The sequence below is a fragment of the Montipora capricornis genome, chromosome 6 (genome assembly GCF_036669925.1).
Source record: "Montipora capricornis isolate CH-2021 chromosome 6, ASM3666992v2, whole genome shotgun sequence".
Classification (NCBI taxonomy): Eukaryota; Metazoa; Cnidaria; class Anthozoa; order Scleractinia; family Acroporidae; genus Montipora; species Montipora capricornis.
In genome coordinates, this window is record NC_090888.1 from 30,527,372 (window position 1) to 30,553,965 (window position 26,594).

A 26,594-nucleotide genomic window follows, 5' to 3' on the forward strand; every position below is an offset into this window, starting at 1 on the left:
ACAGTCGCTCTGCCAGGAATCAAGGAGTTTTTAGGGGAGGTTTTGGTGGAAGAAAATCTTAGTGACAAAGGCGAACAATTTCGCCTCGACTTTGTGGACATTCTCGACAAACTAGGATCAAAGCACAAGGTAATGCAATATATACTCCATTGACCAACGACCACCAGCCACCACATCAATCGGGAGAAACACACAGGAGAAAAACAGAGGGCGACCTTCAAGGTGATATCGAAGACAACGCAGCACAAACGCATTGGTCTGCCGAAGCAGTTGCTTTTGGAGATAAGGTAACCATTTCATTACGTTTTTTACCTCTTAATCTTTTTTCTCTTGCGTATTGGAAAGGCCGATATTGTGTGAGGGGGTATTTAATTGTTTCTTGAAAATTAAGACACTTTAGTAGACAATGAATCGATTCCATGTAATCCCTATCGCAAATTTGCTTTGTTTGGTATATTTGAGGGTTTCGTTTGCTCGCCTCAGCGAGTTGCAGAACTTTGTTAATTTCTTGTAGAGGCATTTGCTTTGGCTCTCCAGCGACCTCTGCGTGGCGATATAAGTGACATTTGATAATAGCAAGGACCGCAGTTCTTAATACGACAATTACTGATCCAATTGTTGACTACTGTTCTGATCCGATAGGAAATCATTCAACCTCAGATCATTAAATTCGCATGTTGGTAAACAAGATTGGAAATTAACAGTTTTTTTTGTTGTGGTAAATTCCTAGAGTTGTAGGTAAGCGATTCATGCAGCGTTATGGGGAACCACATCAATCACCAAAAGGATGTTCGCAGGAAGGACTAAAATTTCCAACAGTGTATTTTTCTTTTTCTTTTTTTTTTTCTCGTCAAGAAGTACAATAATTTCCTGGGTATTGAACGCCGAGATAACTGTGCAGTACGTTCGTTTCTTGAAAACCTTATCTAATATTACATTGCTTTTCTACAAGATACAAAAGTCATAACATACATTCTTCCCGGTACATAAAATTCAATATTGCGTAGTGCATTTAGGTATTTTGAGCGGAACAATATATTTCCGCACGGCAATCGTCCTACCCAGTTGTTTGAAATATCAAGCGAACGTAGGGTCTTTCATTAGTTCAACTCAAGAATTTCCTCCAGTCCGTATTCAACAGGTCGGATAACACGCGTTGAAATCACACCGAGGACCTTCTGTTATTTTCTTTGTCAATGCATAGCAAGTATCTGCCGCAGCTCTGACCTCATCAGGTCAGTAAATTACGATTTCTGTTTAATTGCGTAATTCTTTGGTTATTCTTATGCGACTGGCTGGAGAAAAAGTCTATTTGTATTTAAGGAGCTTGTGATCTTTTCTGTTTGGTGTTGGCATGTGTTTTCCACTTGTTCTGCGCATGCATCGCAAATGAGATCGGAGATGGCAGGATCAAACTTTATTTAGGACAGCTCATGTAGTTTGCGTCCACTTTGCCCCTTTGTTGTTATCATGCAGCATTACGGGGATTAGTTCACTTCGAAAGATTCTGTTACAGAAATTATGCATATATTGGCCCATTTCGAGGGGATTTTTATGATTTTTTAAATTGATGCTGTGTAAAACTATGAAACGCGCATGTGGTAAATTTTTTAAAAGATATCACCAAGATACGAAAAAGATGTTTCCTTTGGATAATGCGATATCAGAATGCAAAACTTTTTTGGAAATTGCAGTATTTAAAACCATATATATAAATATATGTATTTGTTTCTTTAGGTACTTCGTTAATTGTATGTATTTACATGATTAAGATTGTGCAGGTACATGTATGTATGTGACAGTTTATAGATACAGCTTTGCACTTCTTCACAGCTTTGTAATTGCTGCATATTTTATGAGGTCAAGGATCAAAACACTTGTAAGCATGATAAGAGTTTCTACCAAGAAACATTCCAGACGTAACAAATAAGGGCAAAATACAAGTGATTTACCATATGTAACAAATTTCGAATACATATCTCGTTCCCTCATCTCATAAAAAAATATATCAAGCTTCCCGGCCATGTTCTGATTTGTTTTTCTGTTCTGAGAAGTCGTTCAGTTTGAAGCTCACATAGCAACATTCCTGTTGGGACAAGCATGACATTGTTCACTCAGTCCCATTAGCTTTCATCAATCAGTAAACTTGTAAACTTGTTTTTTTTTCTCCACTTTGTTTCATTTTGTGGCAACCTGCCGTGTGGGTGATCCAACATTAACAGTTTCTGTTGCACTTTGCAGTTTTGAAGATCGAATTTTACGGACATATTAATCTGTAATGTGTTGCCATGATGTTGAGGTCTATTAACCAAATACACAGCACATTCTTTTTATAGCCACAGCTTCAATACAGTAGGTGGGCTGTCTGTTCAATTTCATTGCAACTCAGGTCACATGCTACTTACCTGATAATTTTCTTATTCAATGTACACTTACTTAAAGAGAACGGTAGTCAACCACACTACATGAGCAAGTTCCAAGGTTAGATTTTATTTTTAGCCACAAGAGATACAACAATTTCCCATTTATAGATACAAGACCACCTCAAATAGCTCCAATTGAGCAATGCTGATTTTAGCTGTCTCATAGGCATCCTTTTTTTTTTCAGAAATGATAACTGCCAATATTCAAAGTGATAGTTTTAAGGTTCTTCCTGTTAGATCTCAGTATGTGGGCATGTACTTTGAGCCTTAGAGACACCTTATCAATCTTACTGTGTTATAACACATGGATTTTTCATCCTAAGGAAGACCACCTGATACTTCTGAATGGTTCAGTGCAACAGGATAGGCGTTTACAAAAATCATGTTTTTTTCATGATCATAGTGCTTGCAGATTATGTACAGGACCTGAACAAAGTTTAGTAATTTTAGTTAAAACAAATTTCACAGCTCTGATGATCACTCAACATTGAACCTTGTACCCTTGACCAAAGGTTTCTGTCACCCTTTGCTGGAATTTTTTCTTTTCTTGCCAACAAGATATGCTTTCTCTGTCTTCTTTACCATTATGACCATTATCTTTTTATGCCCAATATTCTTGCTCAGCTATCTACATTTGTCTGTGTTTTAGCAAATTAGCATGACCTCTTTGTTAACACCGAATAAAAATCACCTAAATGTATCATCTGCCAGTTTCAATACAGCAATTTCTGTTGTTGACCACTGAAACTGGTAAAATACATTTCACCTTCCTTACCACCACCAAGGGACCATGTCTTTGTCCCAGCATAGGAAACCATTCTGACTAGCCAGTTGTCCAGATTATAACTCCCTTGTTGTAGACTTGTCATGGTGGTATTTGTGTCTTCAGGATTAGGTGATACTACCCATCTTTGTGGCTGTATTGAGCTAGCAGTAGTCCGGGTGCTGTTGGTTGAATGTTGGGCCTGCTGCCTAATTAGGAGCTGAGCTGGTGACAAATTGATCCTTTCCTCAGTTGGACAATGCCAAGTATTTGTCCCTTATTTCTGTCCACAGTACCTGTACTTTTAAACATTGTTTGCACAGCTCTTTCCACTTCACCATATCAACTCTAAAAGTGTGCTTTAGACATTTGGTGAACAATTCCATAGTCATTGCAAAATTTTGCTTACTCAGTTGAAGTGTCCTGCACTCACTTCACAGTCCTGAATTTTCTGCAGTCACTTCGCAGGGTTCAGGCAAACTGATTTATGAGAACCTCTATTACTGAGCTGCTAGAGATGTCCTCTAACTAGTGAGCTTCTGTGAACTTTGAGTTGTAATCAATGATCAGCCAACAGAACTTGTATTCAAATTCAAACAGGTGTGTTGCTACTTCTGGAAATGGGAAGTGGTCTGGTAGTACTTAAAAAGAGCTTCTGATGGCTGGGCTCTTTTAAATTCGGCACATTTACTACATTTCTTGATAGTATGTCAACATATGGGGATAACACTGTACATAAATTTTACATGCTCACTGTTTGCAATTGGCAATTCCCAGGTGTGAATTGTGGATCAAGTCTAGCATTTCTCATTGCTAACTCTTTCCTTGAGTCTCAAAAGGAAAAAGACGAGAAATACATTCCGAAAATGATTTTGGTTGAGGTTGAGTAGAAAAACTACTGCCTGAGGTTGCTTACGGAGCTGCTATTGCCTTGTTGGTGGGTGGAAATGAAAGTTTAATGTTTGTTGGCTGATTCTGATGTGGAATTGTGAATCCACAGGTGCCCCAAGCTCAGTGTGAGGTAAAGCCAACAAAATTATAAGGATTTGTATGGGAATCCCAACAAAATTCTCAATTAAAAAGCCTAACCTTATTGCCACTGTGGGTATGCCACTGTGCAGATTTGACACAATTTGAGCCATTTTCAATTCCTTGTTCCCACGGTTACTCTGCCGAACGGCTCTAATTCCATCTCACTCCATTTCATTTTACTTAAGCTTCTCAATGGCTCTCTCTTTCATAGCTACAGGTAACCTTTGAGTTGAACGTACAATGCCTTCTTCTATTGTCTGTCGCTTGCATTTTGATGGTGTAGGTCCAAGGCAGGGTTCCAGCTGTCTGTATGGGTTCAGGAAAGTCTTCTATTTCATGTGTTACAGTGGTCTCTAATGGGAAGTCTGCTGTCTTCTTCTTGGCTGACTGTCCTTGATGCGAAAGTGTTATTATGAAAGTTCAGATGAATATAAAATGAAAGTTCAATTTTGTGCCTAAGAAAATTAAAAGAGAACCAAACGTTTTGAGGGATCTCCCTCTTCATCAGTGGTTTGAAAGCAACTGAAAAAAGCACGTGCAATGTAACATTCAAATGAAAGCAAAAAACGCAACGTTTACAGCGTGCGCTGACTTTATATAAACCAAAGTCCACATTGAGACCACCATGCTGTAGGGTGCGGTGTCTGAAGATCATCCTGGCCTCAAAAACATTATGTTACACACAAATTTTTCAGTTGCTTTCAAACCAATGATGAGGAGGGATTACCCTCAAAACATTTGGTTCTCTTTTAAACGTCTTGGGCGCAATTTTGAACTTTCATTTTATATTCATCCATGTTATTTCGCAGCACAGTTTCTTCGAATTTTTAAAAGGTCATCTTGCTGATAATTTTATAGCTCTTGTAATTTATGTTCTACCAATTAAACCCAAAATCTGGTGGTTGTAGGATTTTTGTTGACTTTTGCAGCTCACCCATGTTGTTGGTTTTCTGATGATCTGTGAATAAGAGGTGTTCCAGTGTGCATCTACTGTATCCTGAATTTAACTTTCTTCTTCAGGACGTGGGTGGTGGCTGTCCACTTGTCATGTATTTCAGATTATGGATCAGATGTGTTGTAAATTAAAGATGTCACTTGCATGTGTTGCACTCTACTGGAGATGCACTAATTTTTACCGAGTTCATGTTGTTCATGGTCTGTTCCGGACTCGCTCTCCTTGGTTCATGTTAGAGACTAATGGAATGACTATCTTGAAATTACTGAGATCATTACTGCATTTAAATAAAACATAGCTATAAGTATCGTGAAACTTCATGTGTATTTACTTCTATATGCATGCTGTTATGAATCGTAACTATTTTTCATCAGTTGATACTGGTGCTAAAATATTAGCAATTCCATGTAATACACACTGTGCTAAATCTTAATCATTTTTTGCCATTTTAACTTATAATTTGCATGATTATCCATCCGTTGTTGCAATTACAAATGTAACTTTTTGAGAACTTTTTCTGGCTTTTTCCTCTTGCCTTCTTCCCAAGTACAGTAAATGCATGTTTTACAGATTTCTGTGCCTTCTTGGCAGGACCAATTGTGCCAAACCAGTCTGCCTTTTTTTACACCTAAACCATATAAGGGTTAGCTGCAGCTCTTGCTGTTATACTGTTACTTATTTTCAATGGTGGGTTAACTGTGTGTTTGTACATGTATGTTGATTGCCTTTGTATTGTTACAGGTAACATACTTTCTTGTGTTGCAGTTTTGTGAAAAGGGCCTCAGATGCTCTGAGTATCATTTGTACATGTCCACATGACAGAAAAAATTATGTTTTATAATAACCCCAATACCAGTTCATTTCTTATTTGCCCCTAAATTTTATTTGTCTGTAGGAAGTTGGTGACAACTTGCCTTGCCACAAGGGAACAGCTAGTACTGAAGATGGTGGTATAATTATATGCAGTTCACCATTGCCTCAGGCAGATTCACCAGTACATTTAGACTCCCTTAATCTACCTATGTTGGATTCAGTAGACACATGGTCCAGAGAAACTATAATATCAGAGGCAAGCAGTGCTGAGCTTGAAATATATGATGGTTCAGAAAGCGATGTTAATGTCCAGGAGGAGGGCTATTTTACAGGAGATAATGTTTTTGTTGATTATTCAGTTCAAAAACTTGATCTTGAGCCAAATGAGTTGGGTGAACTGCATAGTGGTGTTATGTACATTAGGGAACATCCTGGTTGGCATAAGAGATGGTTTACTATAAATAATCACTGTTTAACATGCTTTCGGCATAGATCAGAAAGTAGGATGTTATTTCAAATACCTTTGAAGGGGGCCAAAATTGTCCCAACTGATCGGAAGAAAAGTAGGATGTTTCCGCTTACTTTGTCAGTTCCAAGAATACATGAAACTATCACTTTTGCAACAACAGAGGAGCATACCAGGCAAAAGTGGGTCTATGTTATGAATTGTGTTATTTCAAGACTTAAAGAAGACGAGGAAACTTCGGATGTACCTGTGAGTCCATCTTTTAACTCATATGACTCTTACTGCAAACTTGTTGGTTCAGAATCAGATCCAGACAAGCACAATATTTCTGCAGAAGTCTGTGAAAAAAATGAGTTGCTTCGCAGAAGAAAGGTTTCATGCTGCCTTGAATCGCCAAGAATAGTAGAACCATCCCAGAGCTGGACAAGTAGTGAAAACAGTGCTCATTCAAATGAAGATGAAACTTTGACTCAGTGGAAATTAGGTCTTGATGATGAAGATGAAATGCTTGTGATGAATAATGACCTGTCACCAGACCTGGGGGAGGATGAATCATTCAAAGAGTTACAAGAGGTGAAGAGATGTACATTGTTTTTATATGTTATAAAATACCAGCTGAGACTCTTCGTTAATCTTGAAAGAGAGCATTTTTTTTAAAGTCAGAGGAAGCATCCCCTTGTACAATGTAACGATCCAGAATGGAAAACAAAGAATTTTTATTATTTGGCTCTTCATCTCTATTTTTTCCTTCTCCTATGTCCAAAAATGCATGTGATAAGATGCACACCCAATTTGCAAGAAACTTTTTTTCACACCATCTTTTTCTACTTACTGCTGTTGTGAAAAGGGATTCCTTAACTTACAGTAATTGCTAGAAATACAAATTTAATCCTGTGACAGACTAGTCAAGGGGATGGAGTAGGGTTAGCAATAATTTGCATATTAAAAGACTACAAAAAATTCAGGTTGAACAGAAGAGGACTTGTTAATTTTCCAAAATCATTTATTTTCAATTATACTTTGCACCTGCTTGATAGAAGGTCCTAAAGGGTTTTTCATGAGCCTTTTTTCCTGTGAATGATGAAATGTCCTTTTATTGCTGTGTACATGTATATTATGTACTTTTGCCTGGTTATCATTGTGAGCTGTGATATTTTTAAATGATGATCAGTTTCAGGAGAAGCAGGTGTTTTATTCACCCTAAAATGCTGTTTAAGGTTAATTTCACGAACTTTAAGAACAGGCATAGATAGTTAAACTTATTTTTGGTATGAACTCTATTGTGCTTCAAACTATGTGCATTACATGTATATTACTGAAATGCCTTTCTTGACTGACTTGACCCAGATTTATGGATAACGTGGCTGTGTTCCAACACAGTATCATTTAATGTAACGGTAATGATAGCTAGTGTAAGTTTTGTAAGTGTGTATGGTTAATTTCCTTTTTGAAGGGGGGGGGGGGGGGGGCGGGGGGAGAGAGAGAGTGGTTAGTGTTAGTTTTGTAAGTACTGTAACTGTGAAGCGTATTGTTGATACTCTTATTTCTGATAGCGTTATCAGTGGCGTCGTCAGTTTTAATATTTTGAATAGTGTGTACTGTAAACAATATTGCTAATTAATTAAAAAAAAACAGAGATGCACAAGAATCTGCAAACTAAAACTTTTACATAAGAAAGAGCTATTTTGTGTAGTTTTCAAAACAGCCAAAACAAGAATTAGTGAATGATGAGGACAACATGTAAGACAGTATGTTTGCTGTAGTCCTTAGCATTAATAGGAATAACAAATTGTTAACGCAAACAAATGTGAAACTTGGAATTCCTGTTTTATAGGCGGACTAATGTGAAGCAGTCATTTTAATTTCCATAAAGCATGATCAACACCCCCTTTATCACCCTCTGTATAGCTCAGTGGTAACTAGTGGTGTATAATGCAAATCGCTTAGTCATAAGTTTAATATCCATTAACGCTTACATCAATCTTAAGGCTTCTTTGAAACTGCTAAAATTTCTTACTAAGCTCTGGTGATAATTCTCAAAAATATATTTTGTGTTGTCAGTGCAAGAAAATATTTTGAGGAATAATCATATCACAAATGTCCATTTTAAATTCGAAGTGTTCTAGTACTGACATATTACTTCAAGTGAAGCTATGATCTTCCCAGTTATGAAAGCAATATTAGCAATTGCATAGAGAAGCCTGAAAAATTCAGGACTTCAACGGGGTTTGAACCCGTGTTCTCACGATACTGGTGCGACGCTCTAACCAACTGAGCTATGAAGCCGCTGACGTTGGGAGATGGTCATTTGTGGGTTTTAATGTTCCAGTGATGAATGAATCAACGAATTAAATGATGTATGAAATGGATTATATATTGAACTGCAGATATGAATTCAAGTGAAGCTATTATCCTCGCAGGTATGAATGCAATTTTTTGCAATTGCGTAGCTTCATAGCTTCACTTGATTTCATATCCGCAGTTCAAGATATGATCCATTTCACATATCCTTTCATTCACTGACATTACTGACATTACGTTTATCGTTCCTTATTTTGTAGATATTACCTGATATTATCCAAGGATTAAGTGGCCCAACCAGTGGAGGAAAAAAGAAAAACAAGATTCTTAAAGCTACTTCTTTGGTGAAAGTAAATGGTACGTTAAGGTTAACGAGTTGCAACCTGCACAAATTACGAGACCCCACAGAACTGGTTGAAAAATAATGAAATTAAGTGCTACCTACGTGAGTTCCTAAAACAAGCCAGGTTCTACGTATAAAGTTCCAACAAAATCAGATGTACTTAAGATAGATTAATAATTATGAATTCATAGTAAGATCGAGTTTACATTAAGAGATTTATGTTTAGTAAGACGGTATTCATGTCAAGATAGAGTTTTATTAAGGTAAAGCAAGCTTACGTTTGGTCTAATATTTTTGATGAGTGGTATAATGAAATGCAGCTATAGATGCTCATCACATTTGACCCTCTTTGAACAGTTCTTTTCGTGACTTCATATACAGAGGTTTCAGAAGAAGGAGCGCTTCCAAGTGGTGGGGAGAAGTCTTTGTCAACTTCAGACCTTCAAACTGCTGTGCCTAAAGTAAAACGACACAGTTCATTGGTTACTTCATTGTCTTCGAAAGCTATGCGTGTCAAATCAAGACTAACAGGCTCTATTTTCAGTAAAGGTAAGTTATTGTATCATGACAAAATTTAATTTAGAGTCAGGGGAAGTGACTTACAGAAATCACAACTTACCCGAGGAGCTTCATGTAACTAAAACAAATCACCAAGGAGTGCATTCACCTGTTACTTTACGAGCCGGACGTCTTTGGGGAATAGCAAGAAAATTCTGAGATGCAGTGTTTTCACTCACGTGACCAGTAACCTTGTTTTTCCACGGAAACCAAAGAAAACTGTTGCATGTTGGTAGAGCTCAATTCCTGGAGGATTAGTTAGGAACACCGTCATGGCCCGCCGTTACATTAAGCTCAACGGCAACCGAAAGAGAACACTTCGCGTGCCAGGGTAGTGGTGTCTTCCAGATTTTTATACTAATCATCTGTAATGGACAAAAGATACTTAGCAATGTAAATGTGGTTGAGTGAAGACAAGTTGAAAGGGAAAACAGCTCACCTCCGGTCTTGCAGTCCTGGTCTCAAAAGAAACGCGCGTGCTTAAACTTCCTATTGTTTAGGAACACCAACGTGGCCTCCGTGACGTCACGTAAGAACACTCAATAGTTGGACCCTCAAGCATTGGTCACTCAAAGTCGCATGGCGGAGTAGCAACGTTATAATTTATAGTTTGAAGGATACTTATTTTTTTCTTTTTGGTCGGTATGGTTCCAAAGGTGTTAGCGGGTCAACCAAAAGTTGATGGAGGGACTAGTTTCCCTGTTAGCAGAGATCTCTTTTCTTTTGCGTTCGCTGGGCTGACGAGTACGGGAAAAGAGACCTCTGCGGCCATGGGTTCCCTTTGATCCAACCGCCGTCCACAACGTTGGACGACTCTCTTCAAAGCGCATGCCCAGTGATATGTTTGCTGACTGTGACTTGAGCGCACTGTGTCTCGTGCATTTCATTACAGTAATTTCACTGTTATTAAGTGAACCTACACAACATGAAGTATCATGTGAGGATTCGGTCACTAAGTAACCGCCACGCATGCTCAACACAGTGAGTTTCGACCCATGACAGAGGTCACTTTCTCGTACCCGTCAGCCCAGCGAACGAAAAAGAAAAGAAAGATCTACTAGCAGTGAAGGGACTGACACGAAAACTTTCAAAACATCATGAGTGACCATAAATCACGATACGATTTTGTATTTATTATATGCTCAACAAAATAAGTCTATCGCTTTGTTTCCATAGCAACTTTCGTATTGCACTCTATAACCTATTTATGCATTCGTCATTGCCCCAATCAGAAAAGCGATATTTTGTTGAGTATATAGTAATGTTGGTTAGCCTTTGAAAATGTGCTTGTGCTGATTTATCCCAAATTGTACTCGAAATCATATGAGATTATCTAAACAAAATGCTCTGAGAGTGAAACGTCGTAAATTGTGTCCTCACAGGTAACATGGTTATGTCTCTAGAGGTCCTGGCACATAACAAATCACCGACTGACCTGCTGTTTGGAAGCTCAATCGCAAATGCTCAATCAAAACTTCAAATCCCTTTCAGCTTTCAAGTATTATATAGCAACTATATTTGTCTTCTTTTTGTTGTTTTACTTAAGGTCGTAAACATGACCCCGGCAAAGGCCTGCGAGATATTTCATCCACAAAGAGCACAACATTTTCTGGGTATTTACTTCGAAAGAAAGGTGCTAATTGGAAAAACCGCTGGTGTGTTGTCAAAGAGCATTGGTTATTTTGCTACAAAGACTTTGGAGTTGGCATCGCGGAGCTGGAGGTTCCTTTACTCGATACCGCTATTAAAACAGTGGAAGATAAGGACCATGAAAAGCCCTACATGTTTGTTTTAACCTGTGAAAAGGAAGACCTTTATTTTGCTGCGGAAAATGAAGCCGAACTGGAGGAATGGTTATTGGTCTTGAAAGATGAAATAGAGGTTACTGACAATTCAACAAGTAAGTTTCTCCTATCTAAGAACGCTCTTTGGACAGCAAAGAATGTTGAATTGAGTAAGATATATTTTGAGAGATTTAGAATGGCGTTTACGGCAAACCGCTGACTGGCATTCCATTCTCTATCGCTGCGCTCAGCCGAATAGAGAATATTTCCCATAAAAACACTAATAGACAGTGGCTGGACAATGTGCGAGCCAGCGAGTCATGCGAGGCATGCAAATTTCGCATTTAAGTCTAAGCACCCATTTCAAATAGCGCTGATAAACTGTTATTAAGTCTAAGCACCCATTACAAAACGGTTAGCTTTCAATAACTGTGTGATTCACATGTTGACTCGCCATCTTGTCTCGCATGACTCGCAGTCATGGCTCGCATGACTCGCATGACTCGCTGGCTCGCACATTGTCCAGACTCTTAGAGACAATAGGAGGGAGCCGACCAGCCATCTGACCAGCTGCGTTCATTGTTCATACAATGTTGAGGTCTATGTTAGAACAAATTAGCCAAAAGAACTCTTGTTATATAGTGCAGTAAAGTATCGCAAAAAAAAGAAAAAAACAGCGCGGTGATTTAGTCGGATACACAAAACCAGTAAAAAACTCTACGAGAAAAAACTGGAAACGTATTCTCCAAACCGATGCAAAATCACCTCACAATAGGATAGCACAATAGGAGGGAGCCGACCAGCCATCTGACCAGCTGCGTTTATTGTTCATACAATGTTGAGGTCTATGTTAGAACAAATTAGCCAAAGGGACTCTTGTTATATATTGCAGTAAAGTATCGCAAAAAAAAGAAAAAAACAGCGCGGTGATTTAGTCGGATACACAAAACCAGTAAAAAACTCTACGAGAAAAAACTGGAAACGTATTCTCCAAACCAATGCAAAATCACCTAAAACGGCCACTGGAGTTTAGAGGCCGCAAAAAATATAAACATCAAAGTAGAAAATGAAAACTTCCCCGAGCAAAGCAACGTAGATGACTGATTGGCGTCAAATGAATATCACAGGCCAAAAGGGTGGTATAAATAGATACAGCATAAATATTCTTGCTCTTTGGCCATTTCAACTTAATCAAAAACATAAAACAAACAGCGGATACAAACATAATACTACTTTTGACTTGACGTTTCGTATGCTACAATATACATCTTCAGAAGTGACGGTTGAACAAATTCAAATATGATATTCTGAAGATGTATGTTGTGGCATACGAAACGTCAAGTCAAAAGTAAAATTATGTTTGTAGCCGCTGTTGTTTTATGTTTTGAATTAAATAGATACAGGTGCGAATGCCAAGGACAGCAACGTCCCGAGTACCCGTAGGAAATGCATTTTTTGTTTTGGCATAAGCGTTTAAACTCTTTCATTCCGGTCCACGATCGAAACGTTCGTTCTCCTGAAAAAGCATCGTTTTTTATTGATTTGCAGACGTCACTTATCGCGGGCGTCTTTGTCGGCAAATATTTTATTTCAAACCTGAAAAAGAATGTTAAAACAAATTTGAATGACAAAAATTGCGGGCCGCGTTTATTTCACAGTTTGTGTCACATTAACGTAGAGAGTGGAATATGTCAAACAAAGTGGATCACCAAGCTTGTTTAGGAGAAAAGGATCTTTCTAAAAAAGATCATCTTCACCATCGACCCATTTCTGAATATACTTATTTGGTTTCCTTGGTCGAGCAGACGAAGCATCAGACAAAAAGGGAGGAGATTTGGCTTATTTACGCCCACAAGAGCTATGAACATCGATTATACGTTCTAATTTAAACTATTTCTACGAGACATTCCATCCTCCCTTCTTATCGCAAAGTGGCGCGCTCGCAGACTTGATTTTTTAAATCATTCTTGTGCTTTTGGCATTTTAGTTTGTATCAAACGAGCATAATTGACATACTTGCATGCCTTGCGAGTTCCAACTTGAAATAGAGTTGTACTCGGAACGTCTCCTTGAATTTCCTCTGGTAATTTCTCAATTTCTCTTCGGAAATTTGAACTCTCGACTACTGATAACGCGTGACTGCAGAGAATGAGTTGGCGCGCGCTTAGGACAGTGGGACGTGACTTTTGTAGCCTACGTGGCTGTTGTAGAGTGGTGATCAAATATTAGTCAAATGAGGTGTTAATGTATTTTGAAGTGAAATTTTAGTTCTTTGATTTGTGGCGTCCCTAAAGCGTTCTTAGTTCTTACTAACATCGGGGACAAAAACTATGGATGCCATTATAGAGCATAACTATCCGACGGAAGTACAGGAAAAAAAATAAGTCGCGGCTCCCTTTTACTTTAGGGTCAGCCCACACTTTGTTAATCCTTCTGGGAGAAATGACGCATGATAACGCATCTCCATAAAAAATAGTATGCACCCCGTATTATCGTAACTTCCGTATATAACGAACAAAACGTCCGACCCCGCATTCATTCCAACAAAGAACACTGATTAATGTGGTGAAAGTTGCCACATTTAGTTCAAAAAGCGAATCAACCAACTTTTGGATTAGGAGCATGTTGTTAAAAACGGGATTACACTTTCCTAAAGTGAATTTATTTCCCATAGGTGTCTCAGTTTTTGTGGCAGATTCGTCTGAGCAAACCCAGTTGTCAGCTCCTGCGATTTTCTCACTTGTTTCTGCGTCCGCGCCAAGTAGCCCGTCGACTTCACAAAGTAAATCCAGAAGATCGAACAAGGGAAATAAGGATGTGGCACCTGCAACTGAGGGCAAGAAGACATCGATATTTAGTTCATTAGGGAACAAACTCACCAAGACAAAGCCTAAAGCTTTTGCCAGTGGTGCAGTGAATGTTCCACCTGAAGCAGCTTCGGAAAGTCACAGCGTTGAGGATGGGTTAGTTTCGGTGCAACCGGCATCTCGAGCTGAACACGACCAAGGTACGTGGAACGTAAAAATAATAACTCAGTTGACCTAACAATTGACCTTGTGGCATCCCGCGCCAAATTGTGTCAAGGAACAACTATTTCTGAAGAGTCGCTTTTACAGTAAAGACTATCAGATATTTTCATATCATTGTTATAGAATTGTGCCATGTGCATGACAGAAACCAAAACAAAATCACAAATAAGTGGACTTCATAAGGGAATCTTTGCTGACATCATCGTTTGCATTTTGTTTCATTAACATACGATTTTGCTCACAGAAGTCATCATGCTAATTTACAAATTGACTTCAAATGGTACAAAAATTAGTTAAACTTATTTCACTCTCCAATTTTAAGCATTTTAGCTGTGATAACCAGCCACTTATTAGCCATCAAAAACGGGTAAATTCTTGGCAGGCAAAAGCGCTAATAGCATTGTGATCTTTATACATTCTTTGTAAAATCTCGAATTACTCCGAGATTAACTGGTTTTTCAAAGATAGTTCATTATGCAATGCACCTTCAATATTCAGTACTGTATTATTGCTTAGAAAGCGATAGCCTTGCACTAATGAGGCAAAAATGTAAACAAAGATTCCCCTATAGTTGGCCACCAGAGACCAAGGAACAAACGGCAACGCAGTATCCTCGTTATCTGTGATTCCAGTGAAGTTTTTATCATGTCGACAAGGCTTGAAGCTATAACAAGTGTATAAGTGGATGTGATGATTTAATGACTGTCTACAGGGCGGGAATCGCATTGGAAATACGTGGACCGCTTGCTGAAAAAGAAATCGTTTTAAGCATTTGCTTTAAATTACGTTGTTTAGGTTCAGTGAGCATGTTGCGTGTTTCTCTTTAAGATTAGCGCCTACGTTCGTAGCGGAAACAGAAGATTATTTTTCGCATAAGAATTTGTTCGTTTCCCGTAGGATTAATTTTTAACACAAACAAGGCTTGCGTTTCTTTTATCAGGGACACAAACCCAGCTGTTATGACGTCATATGCATATGTATACGCTCTATTATTTTCGTATTGGCCGTTTGATGTGAGCACTCAAAGCACTCTTTCATGCGAAGCATGAAGACATATTCAACGTGACTTGCGGTGCTCGTACGTGCTCTTTACTTCCCTGTTAATATTCCAAAACGTTTTTAGTAAATGTCAATGTCTTGGTTAATTTTTTGAATGAAATGTCCCTTCGCGGCTTATGGTTTACATACAAAGCAAATAATATAATCTAGGAAGCGCATTTCAATGTGCAGTGTATATACACAGCGGCTATCGAGAATCAAACCTTGCAGGAAGCTTAGAATTCAGATATTCTGCTCTGGCAAAGTAGCTGAATGCTTCTACAACTGACTAGAAGTTTCTAGATGCACGGAATAGCTTTTATAGACTACACTATTCTAGCCTCAAAGAAGAGTACTTATATTTGCTTTCCACTTAAGACAAGTGCCGCCAGGAACCGTCTGAAGTTGCGATATAGAGGCGGCAAAGCATACATCTTAAGAAACATTTTTATGTTAAATGGCTTTTTTGCACATATGCGTCGCCGTTGTATTCTCACCAGTTCTTTAAGTCCACTGACCTCAAGGCGTAGCGTCATCATCGGAGATCGCGTGTCATACGTCATAACATTTCGTCATTTTTCTTTGTTCTAGTTGAATCAACAGGAGTAGGCAAACACACTCAAATTGAAGGACTTGAAGTGCCTTTCTCGTACTCAATGGAAGGCTTTCTGAATCAACGCGTCGAAGAAGACACATGGTTAAAATGTTGGGTATGTTAATTATGTAAAGCTTAATATTGAGTATGGCTGTTCAGAGATCGTCGAGATTGGAATTCCCGTTGTCTTAAATTCGAATGCAAACAGATTTGTTATTGAAAGTTGGCAAGAGGCTCAGTTGAGCGCGAGAAAACTTCACGCACAATTTTAGCACCAGATTTTGACGGAAATGTTGGCAATGATTGTGATTAATGAACTGTTTATTTCTTTACTACACACGTCTTTGGGTTGTCACTGCCTTGCCCAGCAGTTCGAAGCTTATCTTTATAGATCAGAATACTAAGCCCTTTTTGGGGTGTCACGCAAAGGGAACATTGGGCGTTGCATGACATTCCAAAAACGGCTCGGAATGCTATGGAATGCTCAGTTTAAAAGGTTTTTCAGCCGAGAGTGAAGCAGAGCATTGAATCGTCAGATGTTTATTGCTTTCCATTGATATTGTAATTAGACTAGTATTGGCAGTAAATAGTTAGTTCGTAATTTGCTCTGAATTCACGATTATTTTTTTACTTACAACACTGTGTCCCAGATCTTGTTGCAGTAAAGGAAAGAGATAATCTTATATTCTGAGACTATTTGAACCAGGCGCTTTTGTTCTTAGATCTAATTTTCCGTTTCACTACAAGATTAAGACACCGTATGTTTTTTCAGAAAAATATATTTACATCTCTCGCGAAACATCACTGCTCAACGGTGACTAGGTTAAGTCGCCTTAATTCTTGAGATGATAAACTTTGTCCTGAAGTTTGTAGTTGACCTTTTTCGTTTAAGTTTCTCATTTAACGACAATCTGCAGTTAGGAGCAAATTGCGTATTAACAATAATAAATTGGTTGATAATGGATCCTTATACTCGCTCGAACAATGATTTATATAAGATTATTATTTAGTGGTCGGTGTCATTCATCTAACTCAGATACACTAGGATGTCCTGAAATAGCGCTTATGCCCTGATTATGTGTTCCCTGACCCTTAGGTAAGACTAGAAAAACACAGCCTTCATATACACGACGAAAAGGACAGCGCAGACTCGGTTGTAGTGAAAATCAAGCTCAATAACTGTGTTGTGAGGGATTGGATTGACGCAAAACGCCCGTTTGTTATGGAGATACGAAGGACACTGGGGAGACCTCACTATCTACAGGCCGAAAGCGAGTCAGGTACGGATATGTTAGCCACATCCGTTGAATGAACTGATTTCTAGGAGTGCTCAAAATATGAAATTGAAGTATTTAATATCAAGAAGGCGGGCTGAGGGCGCTTGCCTTAAGATCCGGGGATCCCGGGTTCAAGACCCGCTCTGACCACTCGTTGAATTTGATCCTGGTAGTCCCTTCCAAGCTGCACTTGTAAATAGCCAACTGGTTTGCCTCCGGCCAGTTGGGATTCTTAACAGTTGGAGTTGCTGTGTTCTGTTGTTTCGTTGATTGTGTTTCCTTGACTCTGCAAAGGCCCTATGGGGAGCGGTTAATTAAGCATGTATTGTATTGTATTGTATTGTATAAGAGGGAATAATGGTTAAATCGGAAGGAAATATACTACTGGCCCCAGTTGTTCAAAAGGTGGATAACGCTATCCACCGGATAAATCACTATCCAGTGGATAAGTCATAGCGAAAGCAATTGCGCTATCAAACAGAAAGTCAAATCCTGGTTTTCTTCATGTGGTCAACATTTGGTGTACCACGTGCACACCGGCGTGGACCGTATTCCTTTGTTATTAGTGTTTTGGTCGTTTTGCTCGATGAGATCCTACAATAAACGCTTTAGTATTTAGGGAAGGCCCACCAATGATCATGGCGGAAAATGAGTATAAATGTGAGAGGATCAAAAATCAATGCCGCTGTGTTCATTTTTACCTTTGTTGAGTGTATCTTTGCATATTGTATTGAATTAGTTCACATTCTTGTAACAGAATATCTAAAGTGGAAGGAGTCAATAAGCAGTGCAGTGATACATTCACCAAAAGTTACTCGTAGACCGGTGTTAACTTGGAGCTCAACAGAAGAAGGACCAGCGACTTCCCAGCGTCATAAATCCAAATTTGACTCTGTTGAAAGAGATGAAGTGTTTCAAAAGATCGAAGAAACTGCTACATCAAATCCTGGAAGACCAAACACGCCACTCAATCCCTCACCTCGGGTAAGCAATCAGGCCTATTTTGTACAACTGCAAGCTCGTTACTGAGAATGACCTAACCATCGCTAAATTCACAGGCCGTAGTTGTTCCGGAGAACAGGGTTTGGCGCAGTTGAGACTGATCTCTCGCCTTTCCTCACTCTCTTCAGTTGTTGTCATGTGGATTGAGGAAGGATATAGGAAATCCATATAACAGAACATCACTACGGATATGAAACGACTTTTTAAGAAAAAACAAACAAGCAAATAAACAACTTAATTTAATAATACGCGGTGGCGCAGTGGTGAGAGCACTCGCTTCCTACCAATGTGGCCCGGGTTCGATTCCCAGACTCAACGTCACATTTGAGTTGAGTTTGTGGGTTCTCTTCCTTGCTCAAATCGGTTTTCTCCGGGGTACTCCCGTTTTCCCCTCCACAAAAAGCAACGTTTGATTTGATTTGAGTTAATTTGATTAGTGTCCCCAGTTAGTGTTGACACTTAAATAAAGTTGTTATTATCATAGCGAAAGGTATACATACAACTTGCGACCCGTAGGTTGCTCAGTAATAAGTCAATCGAGGCTTGCTCAAGGAAAAAGAGGTTAGAAATCTATTATTATTATTATTATTATTATTATTATTATTATTATTATTAATCGAGGAGTTGAACGGGCCTCGAATCCACTGAGTTGTACAGTGCTCTATCACTCAGCTATCAACCCATCGGGAAGCTGGGAATTTTTTTACTCGTAAGAGGTCTGTGGAGCGAGTTGTTAGTTCAGCATCCAGCGATTCTTTGGCAAGGTACTCTGGTCTTTTTCTATCGTTGAAAACCACGGAACAATTTATCATTATTCGTTCGTCCGTCCCTTCGTTAACTTAGGTATTAATCCATTCATTCATTCAGTTATTTTGCCACTGAGCACACAAATTTTACACGAGCCATTATCACAGTACTCACTGGCGTCTCTTGGCCTCATTCATAGACCCTCTGCCTCACTTTTTGCTCAGTCGCCTTTGAAAAAGCAATGCAGAATTAACGTACTTTTTTTTTGCTTTCAGCCATCCACAGCAGGTGACGTGTCAAACTCCGAAAGCGATGACGGTCAATCAGTACGTACACTTGCACAATCTGAGCCCGTTTTGGAACCCGTGGAAAGATGGCGGTCATTTTCTGAGGGAGAACAGGTTAGGACGAAAATAACGAAAAATTACAGTTAGCAATGCACCTAATGCCGTTGCCAGAGCGTGTGCTAACGTTATCCTCGGTCTGCACGTTCGTTCGTTCGTTTATGAGGGAGGGATCATGTTTTTCTTGGGGAAGATGGTGGGGTCGGGGTGGAGTGCAATGCCATGATTTGATTATATTAACATGATTCTTATTTCTTGAATGCAGGAGGAAGAGAGAAAAACAAGAACTAAGCTTCATCGTTCCATTTCCAACGCCATCCAAGTCCTTCCTCATCTTCCAGGCAAACGCAAACGGCGCAGTCGCACTGTACCAAACATTTGCGTGTCACCAGATCTGTTGGTGAATGTCAAACACTCTTCCTGTTTGTTCATGCGCAGTGGCAAAGGGCTTTGGACCAAGCGTTGGTGTGTTCTGCAACAGGATAAGCTTCACTTGTTCAAGCGGCCAGATGAGGAGGTACCCGTGTTATCGATTCCATTGAGTCAGTGTGAAGTAAGACGGACCAACAAGAAGACCAAGAAGTTTACTTTCGAATTGAACGTTCCTTCGGAAAAGGAGGATTACTGCTTTGCTGCGGACAACGAAAAAGAGATGTTAACGTGGATCAGAATGTTGAGGGTGATAGCTGAGGAAGAACCACCAGAAAGCAGGCGAGTATATGATAACGCTTTTTTGTTTCCCATGTATTTGAAAAATTATTCATTTGAGAGACAAGCAGATTTTAAGACACAATAATAAGAAAAGGTTCTTAAAAGGTTTTCAGGGTACATGTATGTGCCCACGCAAATACACGGTTTATTCGATGAATGTACAAAAAGCGTAAAAGGAAAAAAACCAGCTTTCATCGTAAGCGGTCTACTTAAACCTCGATGCTTCTGTGGTCATGTTCAAGCCCGATTTTAACAAGCATAAATTTTTGCACCTATGTTTCTGGGGACGGCACGCTAACTTGAGTTTTTCGTGTGTATAAAACAGAACAAAAAGAAGGCATGCTAGGCACTCGTGCCAGTAATTATAAGGGTGTCGAGCACATCTCTGTAGGTTTGCCCGATACTCCAAATATAGGTACTGTGCCAATATTTTGTGCCGTGCTAATTTTGTGCGTGCGTAAAAGGGGTTTCAGTTATAGACAATTTAATCTTGACAATGACCCTGGCAAATTAATTAACCCAACTGGAAGGCGCTGAACAAGATTTTAATCATGATTTACAGAGCGTGAAAAAGTTAGATTCGAGACAAACGATTCTGGTCAGAACGCACTGATTTGAAACCTGAGCAGACAAAACCTAGCGACTCCCTAAACACCACACGTATCTAGGCATCTTACCTTCCAATAACATAGTCGTTTCCAACACAAGTAACCACGTTTATGAAATTTAGTGATAATTTGAATGTGGTTGAATGGTTAGAAAGTGCCATAAAGTAATATAAATGTGTTTTCTTTCTTCAATTCACAGACTCCTAAACGGTCACAATAAGGTTTCCAATGCCGAGGCGCTGCACGAGTCAAAAGATCCTACGCAAGACACAAACCAGTTTTCTCCTGAGGTTAGGAAAATTGATCGAAACGGGAATGGAGATGAACCATCGAGTTCTCCAACAGGGCTGTTAAAGGACCAAAACTTAATCACAGCTGGCGGCAAGAGAGAAGACCTATCAATGCCAAACACTGTCAGCAAACCGACCTCGCTTGATGGCGTACTCAAGCTTCTTCAGGATCAACAATTATTGCAACAAATTGGACAGCAAAAGTTCAACAGAGTGAAAAGGGCTCAAGAAGCATGGCAAAGGTCAGCGGCTGCGGTATTAAAAGAAAAACGAAAGGGGTCTGAAACATCAGATCCAGGGAAAGGTGATACCACCGTTGTTAAAGGAAACACTGGCGAGCCAGTAAGGCGAAGAACAGTCTCCATGTCGACAGCGCAAACAATGCGAAAAGAACTTGAATTAATTCCAATAACCTCTTTTCAAGACACCAATGATGCAATTGAGAAATTTGAAAAGCTCGCCGAGGAGGAAAAACTGAGAACCTTGAAAAAGGAGACTTTGTTAAAAAAACGAAGAAATTCTCTGACTTTGGAGAAGGGTGTGCTGCAAAAGAAGATTCATAAGCAAAGCGATAAGAAAAATACGGTCAAGAAGCTTCTTGGTAAAGATGAGGTGGCCAGCGTTGAAAATAAGCAACAAGCGGAAGAAAGGCTTCTGCTACTCAATCAGGAATTAGCAAACATTGAAAAAGACTTAATGGACAACAAAATGAACGAAGCACAAGCTTTGGACAATTTGAACGTCATGAAAACAAAAACAGTTAGGAAACTTTCGTTTGTTAAACCTGCTACTACCAAGGTACAATTGCAGCAAAAGCGAGATACATTCAAGAATTCTCATTCGGAATCATCTTCCTCTCAAGGATCCACAGAGGACAGATCAGGTAGAGATTCGCCAAAGATGCGTCAGTCTCTAGAGGCTGCACGCAAACAAAGCACGGCTGTGTCATTGGCTGTTCTGGAAAACGAACTCAGGAAAATATCTCCAGTTGGCGGTCGTAAGCTAACGTTAGCGGGTATCAATATCAACAACAACATTATAAAAGATCCCATGCACAGCAGAGTTTCTCTGTCATCGGAGGGATCACAAGAGGATTGTAAATTGAAAGACTCACCAGTTATTAACGGGAAGTTAGAGCTTGAAAAGGAAGCATCATCTGAATCAGATGGCTCGGCGACGGGTGACATGTCCTCCTTTCCGAAGAAAAAGTTATGCGACACTGCCGAAGTCAGGCGGAAGAAATACTCGACTGGTTCGCAAGTTGCATTTCACAAGCTGTCAGTGGAAATTCCAACTCAAGGTGACAGCAAAGACGAGGAACATGAACACAGACCCTCTGTTACGTCACAGAGAAGCATTGACGAGACTATAGCGTTACGAAAGGTGTCTGTTGCTTCGGAAAGGGACTCAGATGGTCATCGCGCGAGTTTGATGAATGCTTTATCTCAGATCAAGGTGTGTATTGTTCTGTACTGAGTACAGATCACCTAAGAGCTTGTTAATTAAGGCTTAAGAATAAAACAAGGCAGATTACTTTGTTAATTGCCATCATAATTTGTTGACATTTTTATTATACACTGCCAAGAAAATTCTGTTGGAAGTGCTGCGGCCTTACTCAGGGAAAGTCGTTCAGTCCCAAGCGCTTTCGTTCAGGACTGCTTTGGGAAGCCTTTACAAGACTTAATTTTATCCGCAAGTTTCGCTCTCGTATTTGACGACCTATAATTGTTTTAAATTATTTTGTTTTAGGATTTTGAAGAATTTGCCGCTGTTTCCATCGGAGAAAGGCGTGGAAAATGAAATACAGTTCATGGCCGACCGTGGGGTCCATACTACCCTTATCTCTCCATACGCCTGCACTGTCTGTAGCATAGACTGGCATATGTCATCACAGCCATAGAAAACAACAGTTTAAACCGGCCAAACAATTAGGGTCAACCCTACAGCTGCGCATCGAGAATGATATCCCGACGACGATGACTGTGTTGACGATGAAGAAGTCCGGTGGACGTCATCGGCCATTGTTGGCGTTCTTGAGAGTTGACTGAGGGTTAACTTTTGTTGGATATTGAAAACTAAAACTGGTCCGAGCTGTTTGATGCAGGGTTATTGCTAATCTCGTCTAAATTTAGACTGGTTTAGCGCACATCCCATCGCAAGTGTGCCTGAACCCCCTTCAGGTAGCCTTGGTATTAAATTGGTTTAATGGTAGTCCGTTGTGGTAAACTATCTTGGCTTAGCGTTGACTCTACTTCAAACACTGTTAGACACGCAAGAATTTCTCCTCAAGGTCATTCAGTGTAAGCATTTTTTCATGCACGGATATTTCAGATTTCTTATTTCGAGTCAGATTTAGGATATAAAATGGTGTCGTGTAATATAAAAAGAGCTTTGTTGTATATTAAATAACTTCATTTATATAATAGTTACCAGGTATGTTTCAGGTAAAATTGCGTCTTGTCTTTCACTTTGTGAAAACGGACCACTGACGGAGAAGGTTCCTTACAAGGCATGATACCTCAACGTAACCTTTTATATGCAGTTCTGAAATGGTTTTTCACTTGCTTCGGTTTGGCTTTTGTCACATATTGTATATCATTTTAACTGAATTGTACCGCAATCTTCACACGTTTCCGCTACTTCGAAGTCGTCAATGTGCGTTTAGTTGTACTTTTACAAGGAGCGTTTTTTTAAACTTCTACACAGTTTTATCACCTAATGAGAATTATGCCATATTTATGGGGACGTCTAGTGATTTTGTGTTAACCCCGGCTGTAAATATTATTTGCTAATACTGTGAAAGTACATATTGGATAATTCATGATTGTGAGTAATCAGAGAAAGATTTTCTAAGGATCAAGTATTTCTGCTTTAGATGTGAAATATTTACTAAAGAAGAGATTTATGAAGTAAAGAAGTATTCATTTAAGTGTTGTCAGACAGTTTTGTTGTCAGTGCTCGTTGGGATACAGCATAGATGCCAACTACAGCTGTTTGCAGAACGAGATCTATGTTACTTGGCGTAGAAGTTACAAGGTATACCACATTGGAGGTCCCATTAGGGGGGAGGGGGGGGGACGTATGCCATTAAGTTTTGGCCTAAATATCCTGTTAATTCCTGTAGTTTGTATCCCTATAATTTAAGAATTAAACGAGGCTTACCTGTAAGTTGAAGTTTGATTGTAATTGTACCGAGTTACAGGATTCTGAGAGATTACATGAGATAACAAGCGCATGCGCCAATCAGGTTTTAAAGACTGAATGTACCTGTTACCCAACAGCAGAGGGGTGGGTAGGAAAAATAGGCATGTAATCTCTCAACATCGTGTAACTCGGTAGAATTACAATTAAACTTAAACTTACCGGTATGTCTGGTTTAATTTTTAAATTATACCTCGTTACCATGCTGACAGATTCCAAACAACAACATGCCACTTGATTATTTATGCCACTTTTTTTGTAAATGTTGCATCCTACAGACATGATAAGACCTGATTGTGCATAACTTGAAGTCTTAGCTATAGGTTTGTCAGATGACCACCGTGCAGTCTGGAGAATGTCATCAATATTTACAGGAGCCCTGCTTGCTGCTGAAACAGACGCAGCCCTAGTACTGCTTGCTGAATATTTTGTCACATCAATGCCAGCTAATGCCATGGTGCAGCGCACCCACCTAGTAACAGTATCCCTGCTTACGGGTTTATACGGCTTAACATACCTTAGTAGCAACTGTGACTGGCCGCTCACTCTCAATGCTTTGGTTCTTACAAGGTACTCTTTAAGAGTAGTTACAACACAAATAGAAGAAGATTGTTCAAGTGACTCCCAAAACAATTCGAGGGTTAGGTACCCCTGTTTAGTTTATTTGAGGTGGTAAGGGATGGCAAATGTGTATTTGTCATCAGTCACAACCATATGGTTTTTGCAAACAGCATCCCTCCCCACCCCTTCTCCTTCTTGTTGATGAGGGGGCGTGTGACGATAGCCGAGGGGACTCCTTTGGGGAAAACAACAGGAAAAAGAAAAGAAACAAAAATGCTTCACCCCTTCCCTCAATCCTCCAACACACTACCATGAACTAACTAATTAAAAAAGTTTTATTAACGTATAAACAATAGGGGAAAAACCGGAAGAAAAAGACTAATCATAAGCTTATCCTAAAATGAATTAATTCATGAGTATATAGAATCCTTGAACGCGTATGATTCTCTTAATTAAGCTTAAACGATAACTATGCTAACTTACATTTAATATGGTTTACTATACTGAAAGTTTTCAGACCAGCTCCTCTCCACTATGTTAACTTTTCCTTGTGGCAAAACCACGCTTCAGTCGTCTTCTTGTTCTTTGAATGTTATTTCTCGTCCGTACTCCTTCAGCTCAATCTTTTGCTGCTCTTATCCTTTTTCAGTCCTTCCTCCTTCTACTCCCGTTCTGTCATTCTAGTTCATAAGTGCCACCACCAACAAAGAGATTTCGTCTTTGAAGTCTTGTCGCGGCCGCTGCTAATGGCTCTTGGCAGTGATATAGGAAACATATCTTCTTCACCTTCAACCTTTCACCACCGACTTTCCTTTGAACGTTCCTTCTTCAAATCTTCTTCTTTCCAACTGGCCGCCAACGCCCACGTCTTTTACACATATATAGCTTCACTAATTCATTCATTCATATTACAACATACATTTTTACATGACTACATAACACAAAAGGAATTCATTAACACTAAGAGGGGCAATACTATACTCCAGGGAATAAAAAAACAGTTCTCGGCAATTCAGCAAATACCAACGAACTAAAATAGCACTAAGACGACAACTAAATGATAGTAAAGCGTTAGAGGTTAAAAGAAAGGAAAAATAAATTTCATGACAGGGCGGCGGTACTCTTTTGGCGGCGCAGATAAGTGCTCCTAAATCTGCCGTGGTACCGCTCGGAGTGACCATGCATCGTTCTTAAACTGCCTGAAACCCTTCTTAGTCTCTCTGCTAAGAGGGAATTTAAGATCTACCACGACGACGGTCGACGAAAACGTCTCCTCAAAATATAACTTGCCTCTATCATAAGTCTTTCGCGATTTTTCAGTCTCGTTTACGTCCTACAATATGGGCGAAGTATCCTAAAAATAAATTGGTACGAGCGGTATCAGAGTGAAAAGAGAGAATGAAAGAATCTCTGTTGCATGCTTACGTTGTCGTCAAAACCTCAAATTTGGTGATTTCACGTCGTCATGCAGAGGACCGTGCAGCACGATTATTTATGCTCTTTTAACCAATAATATTACTGTTTTGTGGTGATGTCGCAGTCGTAAGCGTCGCCGTTTCTTAAATTCCCTAAGCTTGGAAGTGATACGGTTGATATCAGTGATGCTTACCGCTTTAGGTATCTCCGAAAAGCTCAGTTGTTATCGGATTTGCTGGTGCACGAAGATGGCGGTAACTGGAGTGGAGCTCGGGTTTTAGAGCCTCCCTACGCCTCTGATTTAGCTCTCAACAAAACCCCGTCCATGAGTCTATTA

General features: G+C 39.5%; 1 protein-coding gene across 2 annotated transcripts; it reads left to right on the forward strand.

Moving 5' to 3' along the window:
* On the forward strand, positions 1-23,988 carry LOC138051932 (uncharacterized). Of its 2 annotated transcripts, none has more exons than XM_068898258.1 (13): positions 1-287; positions 6,069-7,025; positions 9,014-9,110; positions 9,478-9,645; positions 11,201-11,554; positions 14,113-14,445; positions 16,097-16,215; positions 17,197-17,380; positions 18,135-18,361; positions 19,402-19,527; positions 19,736-20,181; positions 20,989-22,534; positions 22,829-23,988. In XM_068898258.1, the coding sequence occupies exons 2-13, from the start codon at positions 6,195-6,197 to the stop codon at positions 22,877-22,879; spliced, it is 4,482 nt and encodes a 1,493-aa protein (XP_068754359.1). In that variant the 5' UTR covers positions 1-287; positions 6,069-6,194; the 3' UTR covers positions 22,880-23,988. The 2 variants fall into 2 exon arrangements, with proteins under 2 accessions (XP_068754359.1, XP_068754360.1); XM_068898259.1 differs by lacking the exon at positions 1-287 and adding an exon at positions 1,024-1,235.
* Positions 23,989-26,594: the final 2,606 nt, after the last annotated feature.